The sequence below is a fragment of the Mandrillus leucophaeus genome, unplaced genomic scaffold (assembly GCF_000951045.1).
Source record: "Mandrillus leucophaeus isolate KB7577 unplaced genomic scaffold, Mleu.le_1.0 Scaffold273, whole genome shotgun sequence".
Classification (NCBI taxonomy): domain Eukaryota; kingdom Metazoa; phylum Chordata; class Mammalia; order Primates; family Cercopithecidae; genus Mandrillus; species Mandrillus leucophaeus.
Window position 1 is genome coordinate 1,273,286 of NW_012102843.1, and position 8,512 is coordinate 1,281,797.

Sequence of the window (8,512 nt, forward strand, 5' to 3'; positions counted from 1 at the left end):
AGTAGCTGGGACTACAAGCGTGTGCCACCACACCCAGCTAATTTTTTGTTTATTTTTAATAATTATTTTTTGTATTTTTGTGTTTTTTTTATTTTTGTAATTTTTTTTTGTATTTTGCCATGTTAGCCAGGATGGTCTCAATCTCCTGACCTCATGATCTGCCTGCCTCAGCCTCCCACAGTGCTGGGATTACAGGCGTGAGCCACCGCACCTGGCCAAACCACCGTTTTTTATGTACAGTTATGTTAATTAATATTTTCATTTATCATAAAAATATTTTGTAAATACTCCCTACATTTCACATAGACTCATGTAGAATGTTTTAATTCTCATGAGTTTAGGTTTATTAATTCATGGGGGTATTATCAATATGAATTATTGCAGAACAAATACAATCTTGGATTTATAAAGCTTGAGTGTATTCATTTTAGTTTCTTCTGAAAGTCACATAAATTTAGTTGATATATTTAGGGGTCATTCTTCAATCTGTTGATGTAACATGTTATATAATAGGATGCATCATATTGACTTCTTATAATTCCCAAACTACCCTGACATTGAATTTGTTTTTTAAATGCTTATATGTTTCAGCCCGAACAAGAACTGGAATTGCAGAAATCAAACGGCAGAGAAAGCTTGCATCTCAAACAGCTCCAGCCAGTGCAGAGTTGCTCACTTTACCTTACCTTTCAGGACAGTTTACCACTTCTTCCACAGGTACACAAGTTGCTCGATCAAGTGGCCAAATTTCAGATCCATCAAGGTCATATTTTGTAGTGGTCAACCATTCACAGTCACAAGATACTGTAACCAGTAAGTTTACATTTTGTTCTCTTAAATTTTGTTGTTAATGAAATCGTATGAATGAGATAATATACTAATGTCTTTATACTCAGTGTAAAAATATGACCCCCCCCCCCCAAAAAAAAGATGAGAGAGACTAAAAGTGGAACAGACTTCTAGATTTGCTATAAGGATATAAAATCTTTAAGGCATTTTAATCTAGGATTCTTCCTATTTCTACTCTAACTGAAGTCCACCTTGAACTCTCTAATTCTCCATTTTTGGCATTAAGAGAAAAGGACCTTGTTGCATTTTATTTTAAATGGAATGTACATTGTATTTTCTACCTCCTTGCCTTTGTTGATGTCAGTCTGTCCTCCTGGAATGAGGAATGCCTTTCCACTTCTCCTCTATCTTTACATGTTAGAAATCCTACATATGCCTGGCTGAACCTTAGAGTTAGGAATATCCTTAGAGAGCGTGTGGTATATCTTATTTGTTGCATACTTGAAACTTTTGAAAACACATGATAGTAAGCGATAAGAAGCTAGTTAATAACAGAGTTGGGATTAGAATTCAGGAGTTAGCAGTCTCAGTTCACAAACCAATTATCTTTCTGTGCAGCTAAAATTTATTGCCATCAAGATCTCCCCCATTTTCACCTTTTCCAAATCCTTTTCTATACCCAGAATGCTTAGTTTATACTTCTTAGACTTTTTCCATTCTACCATATTATTTTTTGTTGAGACTATACTGTACTTTGGATTTTATTGTAAAACCTTAAGGCATAAAGACTATATTTTATTGATCTTAATATCTTTTACCGTGCTTTATACATGGTAGGCACTCAGTACTTGTTAATTGAATTTAATATAAAATAATAATCACTATTTAAAGCTTTTTATCCCATTACAAGTTTAGAAAATTATTCCATTTCTTTGGCTTACTGTTATGTTTTCTTGAAATACAGCTGGAGAAGCTTTAAACGTCATTTCTGGTGCTCAGGAAAAGAAAGCACATGCCAGTTTAATGTCTCCCGGTAGACGCAAAAGGTAAATGCTTTTTAAAAGAGACAAGTTACCTGTATCCGTTAAAAAAAAAATTACATCAGGAGATTTACATTGTGAATAATAAGAGCAGGTTATGTTCTGATCTGTTGTTAGAACTATTCCAAAATACATTGTCTTTCTTCACATTCTAACCCGCCTGAAATTGGGTTGCATCTCTCAATTAATGGCATATCACTGTTTCATGGAAAATATGTTTATTCTGTATTGGTATATAAAATAATGGTATATCTTACAAATGATGTTATCCCAGGTTTTTTGAAGTCCATGTTTTTTAACCGAATGTAAATAATACCATTATGTTCTATGCTGCACACACATTTAAAGTCCTAAGATCAATTGATGGAATTTTTCCAGGCACAATCTTTGAGAAAAATGTTTTTCTGTCTTACTTACTCTGTGTGTCTTTGTTTGAAGAATATTTTTAAAAAGAAATAGTAGTTTTAAAATGTTTCTTCTAGTTTCTTAGCTGCCAAGCCCTGGGTATTTTTGTTAGAGTTTTTACTTTCGGTTGTCTTTCATTCAAGACTGACCTCAGCCTCCTTTGTTGGAGCCTTTCTCACTTCACCATATAAAATAATAAACAGTAATATCGATTTATTTAATTTTAGAGATAGGGCCTTGCTCTCCTGGCCACGCTGGAGTATAGTGGTGCGATCATAACTCATTGCAGCCTCGAACTTGTGGGCTCAGAAGATCCTCCCACCTTAGCCTCCCCAGTAGCGAGCACCACAGGCACATGCCACGACACCCAGCTAATTTTTTTATTTTTTGTAGAGATAGGGGTCTCATTTTGTTGCCGAGGCTAGTCTCAAACTCCTGGCTTCAAATGATCTTCCCACCTTGGCCTCCCAAATTGCTGGGATTACAGATGTGAGCCACCATGCGCAGCCATAAAAGAGCAATATTAATATTTAACATTTATAGGAACCTTGACTTTTTAAATAAAGTATATATACTTTATTTCATTCCATTCTTTAGTAAACCCAGTAATGCAGTTAGTTGGTCATCATAAAGTGGGTTAGAGAGTCAGAGCTTGCTGTGCTTCAGACCACATAGGTAGTAAGTGGTAAAGCTAGACTTCAAACTCATTTTTTTGAATCCAAGACTACTAATACTTTTTGTACTTCCCTTTGTTCCTACCACAAATAGAGAATATACAGTTGACCTTGAACAACACGGGTTTGAACTGCATGGGTTCATTTATACTCAAGTTTTTTTCAACCAAACACAGATTGAAAATTTAGTAGTAAAACCTACCTAGATGCAGTGTGCTGACTTTTTGAGTACATGGGCTTCCTAGTGCAGACTGTAGGACTTGAGTACATGTGGATTTTGATATCCTTGGGGGTCCTGAAACCAGCCCCCTGCAGATACAGGGACAACCGTATCTGTTCTGCTATGGTGATCTTAAAATTTATGTCTGTATATGTATTTATCTTTAAATCTGTTAAACATAGTGATTAAAAGAAAAATTTTTAAAATGTGTTTCAGTGAATCTCAGAGAAAAAGTACCACTTTGTCTGGCCCTCATTCAACAATACGGAATTTCCAAGATCCAAACGCATTTGCGGTAGAAAAAGTAAGTGACTCTGCCAAACTTTGCAACTTAAAATATTCCTGAGTTAAAAAATACAGATATATACACAAATGTATGTATATATGTATCAAATAAAGAAACAGGGGTAAGTTTATAGATATCTATAAATACTTTGTTGTTGTTGGATCATTTAATAAAATACCGGCCAGGTGCTGTGGCAAATGCCTGTAATCCCAGCACTTTGGGAAGCTGAGGCGGCCAGATTGCTTGAGCTCAGGAGTTCAAGACCAACCTGGGCAACATGGTAAAACCCCGTCTCTACAAAAAATACAAAAATTGGCCAGGCGTGGTAGCACATGTCTGTAGTCCTTGCTGCTTAGGAGGCTGAGATGGGAGGATTGCTTGAGCCTGGGAGATCGAGGCTGCAGCGAGCCATGATCATTCCACAACACTCAAGCCTGGGTGACAGAGTGAGACCCTGTCTCAAAAAAAAAAAAAAAAAATCTGTCTAGTGAGTAGTGGCTTATAGCTGTAATAAGAGGTATTGAGAGGCCAAGAGGAGCGGATCTCTTGAGGCCAGGAATTCAAGACCAGCCTGGCCAACTATCTCTACTAAAAATACAAAAATTAGCTAGGTGTGATGGCGCACGCCCATAATCCCAGCTACTATTCAGGAGGCTGAGGCACAAGAATTGCTTGAACTGGGAGGTGGAGGTTGCAGTGAACTGAGATCGTGCCACTGCTCTCCAGCCTGGGCTACAGAGCGACACTGTAAAAATAGGGCATTTACTGGGGTTTGATGGTGAGTGTGGAAGTGTATAAGAAAGAGTTGTTGAAAGATCTATGAAAACATTTGCAAATTACAGTGTTGTATTCAGGTATTAATATGGAGGGAGCCGCCACAACTTCTGAGTTTCCATTTAGGTTTATTAAAACTATCCAGCTCTTATCGGTTTGTTATTTTCTAATAAATATTAAATAGCAGAATACTCTTTATTGTCCTTTTGCTAACAGTGGCTTTCTTTTCCAGCAAATGGTTATTGAAAATGCACGAGAAAAAATACTAAGCAACAAATCTCTTCAAGAAAAGCTAGCAGAAAACATAAATAAATTTTTAACTAGGTAAGCTATATATGTTTAAAATGCCTAATTGTTTTTGCCTAATTGCATAACTATAATAAAGATTTTTCTTTCTTTGTTAACAGTGATAATAATATTGCCCAAGTACCTAAGCAAACAGATAACAACCCTACGGAGCCAGAGACTTCAATTGATGAATTCTTAGGACTTCCGGTATGGGTGGTTGGGGTGCGCATGTGTGCGTGTGTGTTACTTATAGTTAAGATTGATGGTATTTTGGTTTCATTTCAAAACCATTGCCAACATAAGATGTTATGATTTGCCATCTAATTAGATAAAGTGATTTACAATAGTAAGATCAAACTTTTCTTCATTCATTGAATGTAATCTGTTCCTGAAAAACACATCGCATGATGACTTAAAATAGAATCTATATTGCATCCACAGTCATGGATTCCTAAGTATTTAATACTTAAAAATTTGTTAGTGGGTGTATTTGTGTGTAATAAACAGTAATACAGTGTTTATATAAATTACATTTCTTCTGCACTGCTACAAACTGTATAATACTTTAGAGAAACAATGAAATGGTACATTAAAGATATGTAATGGGGCCAGGGACGGTAGCTCAATGCCTGTTATCCCAGCACTTTGGGAGGCCAAGGAGGGCAGATCACTTAAGGCCAGGAATTCGAGACCAGCCTGGCCAACATTGGCGAAATCTCATCTCTACCAAAAATACAAAAATTAGATGGGCATCATAACATGTGCTTGTTATCCCAGCAGCTCAGGTGGCTGAAGCAGGAGAATCCTTGAATCCGGGAGGTGGAGGTTGCAGTGAGCGGAGATCGCACCACTGCTCTCCAGCCTCGGTGACAGAGTGAGACCTTGTCTCAAAAAAATAAGAAAAAAAGATATCTAATGAATCCAAGTAATAGTTAACTAAATAAAATGAACAAAACTTTTTTTTTTTTTTTGAGACGGAGTCTCTGTTTCCCAGGCTGGAGTGCAGTGGCACAGTGTCAGCTCACTGCAAGCTCTGCCTCCTGGGTTCACACCATTCTCCTGCCTCAGCCTCCTGAGTAGCTGGACTACAGGCACCCGCCACCACGCCTGGCCAATTTTTTGTATTTTTAGTAGAGACAAGGTTTCACTGTGTTAGCCAGGATGGTCTCCATCTCCTGACCTCGTGATCTACCCACCTCGGCCTTCCAAAATGCTGGGATTACAGGCGTGAGCCACCATGCCCAGCCAATAAAATGAACAAGACCTTTTTAAAAAGAAAGATTGCTAACCAAATGACAGTTTGCCTGTGAGGCTTAATACTAAGAAAAGAAAGATGGGGACAATGGTCACTGTTGCTATTCATTGGTAGTAAATACAAAGGAGAGTGAGCTAGTAAGGAAGAAATATAACAGTCTATGTTTTAAGATTTGTCGATGTGCAACTATCCTTTAATATACTTTTTTCTTTTTTTTTTTTTTTTTTTGACAGAGGTCTCACTCTGTTGTTGCCCAGGCTTGAGTGCAGTGGCTCAATCATGGCTCACAGTAGCCTTGATCTCCCTGAGCTCAAGTGATAACTCCCACCTCAGCCTTCTCAGTAGCTGGGACTACAGGCACATGCCACCATGCTCAGATAATTTTTGGGTTTTGTTTGATTTTGTTTTTTGAGATGGAGTATCTCTGGGTCGCCCAGGCTGGAGTGCAGTGGCACAATCTCTGCTCACTACAACCTCCGCCTCCCGAGTTCAAATGATTCTCCTGCCTCAGCCTCCCAAGTAGCTGGGATTATAGGCATGTGCCTCCACGCTTGGCTAATCTTTGTATTTTTATTAGAGACTAGGTTTCACCATGTTGACCAGGATGGTCTTGAACTCCTGGCCTCAGGTGATCTGCCTTCCTCGGCCTCCCAAAGTGCTGGGATTACAGGTGTGAGCTACCTCACCTGACCCAAATATCCTTTTTGAAGAGCAGGTGCAATTGTGATTTTAGGACATCTTTTTACTTGGACCATTGGACAATGGAAATATTTTTATTGGCCTGCCCATGTGAGTGTATTAGAGCAGGTTTTCTTTCAGTTGAATTCTGAGAAAGCCATTGAGCCCTTGAATTGTTTTTCTCTCTGTCAGTTCTACCAGTACTTCTTTTAAAAACCTCTCTTATCTTACCATTTAATAAATATGGGCCAGGCACAGTGGCTCATAGCTTTAATCCCAGCACTTTGAGAAGCCAAGGCAGGAGGATGCTTGAGCCCAGAGGTTCAAGACCAGCCTGGACAACATAATGAGACCTCATCTATACAAAAAATTTTTTTTAAAATTAGCCAGGTGTTGTTGCATGCACCTGTTGTCCCAACTACTTGGGAGGCTGAAATGGGAAGATCACTTGAGCCTGGGTGCTTGAGGCTGCAGTGAGTTGTGATTTCACCACTACACTCCAGCCTGGGCAACAGAGCAAGACGCTGTCTCAAAACCAAAAAACAAATATGTATGCTCTGTTCTAAGTTTTTGTATCCTCTAACTTTTTGCTTATTGTTTCTCTACAAATACATCAGATGCTTACCATAATCAGGGTACTTGGTTAAATACTGTGAAGGATTGTAAGAAAGTAAAGGCACAACCTACTGTTCTTGGTTGTTCATAATACAGTATTTGTAGAAAGTTAAGAATTAAGATTTAGCTGGGTGCGGTGGCTCACGCCTGTAATCCCAGCAGTTTGGGAGGCCGAGGCAGGTGGATCACCTGAGTTCAGGAGTTCGAGACCAGCCTGGCCAACATGGTGAAACCCCACCTCTACCAAAAATTAGCTAGATGTGGTGGCACGCACCTGTAATCCCAGCTACTCATAAGGCTGAGGCCAGAGAATTGCTTGAACCTGGGAGGCGGAGTTGCAGTGAGACGAGATCGCGCCACTGCACTCCAGCTTAGGTGACAGAGTGAGACTCCATCTCAAAGCTAAAAAAAAAAAAGAATTAAGATTTAAATAACAGTTTTTAAGACAGTATAGGGAATTTTGTAACACAGAAATCCCAAAAGGCTCAAGAAGTAGCACCAGGACGTCTGAAAGTGACTCTTAAAGCTGAGGCTACAAGCAGGATAATAAGGTGCAAAATTAAGGAAGGAGTTAAACCCTGTATCTACTCCCTATTTCTCATGCTCCCCCAGAAACACTGTTGTCAGTCATGAGCCCTCACAGCAAGAAATCTGACTAACTCAAAAGAAAAGAACTAAAAATACAAATGGTTCTACAACATTATTCCATAGCTTAGCTTGTAGTTGACAAGCTCACCCCTGCCATTGGTACAGGGCTTTTGAGGTAGGTTTTGGCATGTTAGTTTTAAAGCTGAATAGATAAGAATTGGCAACATTCAAGGAAAGCATTTTACATGAAGAACCCATAGCAGACAGATAAAAGGGATAAAATAGATATATATTGAAGGACCTATAAAGCAGTCTACAATAGAGTAATGTAAAGAAAGTAGATTATAGAACTTTATAGTGTGGGCCAGGCACAGTAACTCATGGCTATAGTCCCAGCAGTTTGGGAGGCTGAGGTGAGCGGATCGCTTGAGCCCAGGAGTTCAAGACCAGCCTGGGCAACATGGCGAAACCCCATCTCTACCAAAAATACAAAAACTAGCTGGGTGTGGTGGCATGTACCTGTTGTCCCAACTACTTGGGAGGCTGAAATGGGAAGATCACTTGAGCCTGGGTGCTTGAGGCTGCAGTGAGTTGTGGTTTCACCACTACACTCCAGCCTGGGCAACAGAGCAAGACGCTGTCTCAAAACCAAAAAACAAATATGTATGCTCTGTTCTAAGTTTTTGTATCCTCTAACTTTTTGCTTATTGTTTCTCTACAAATACATCAGATGCTTACCATAATCAGGGTACTTGGTTAAATACTGTGAAGGATTGTAAGAAAGTAAAGGCACAACCTACTGTTCTTGGTTGTTCATAATACAGTATTTGTAGAAAGTTAAGAATTAAGATTTAGCTGGGTGCGGTGGCTCACGCCTGTAATCCCAGCAGTTTGGGAGGC

At 39.1% G+C, this 8,512-nt stretch overlaps 1 protein-coding gene across 1 annotated transcript in view; it reads left to right on the forward strand.

The window, feature by feature from the left end:
* Positions 1–8,512, forward strand: part of NPAT (nuclear protein, ataxia-telangiectasia locus) — a 106,690-nt gene that overhangs the window by 57,489 nt on the left and 40,689 nt on the right. Inside the window, exons 6-10 of the mRNA XM_011984760.1 lie at positions 592–813; positions 1,754–1,835; positions 3,345–3,432; positions 4,421–4,512; positions 4,596–4,683. Coding sequence (XP_011840150.1) covers positions 592–813; positions 1,754–1,835; positions 3,345–3,432; positions 4,421–4,512; positions 4,596–4,683 — 572 coding nt within the window. The remainder of the gene's footprint in view (positions 1–591; positions 814–1,753; positions 1,836–3,344; positions 3,433–4,420; positions 4,513–4,595; positions 4,684–8,512) is intronic.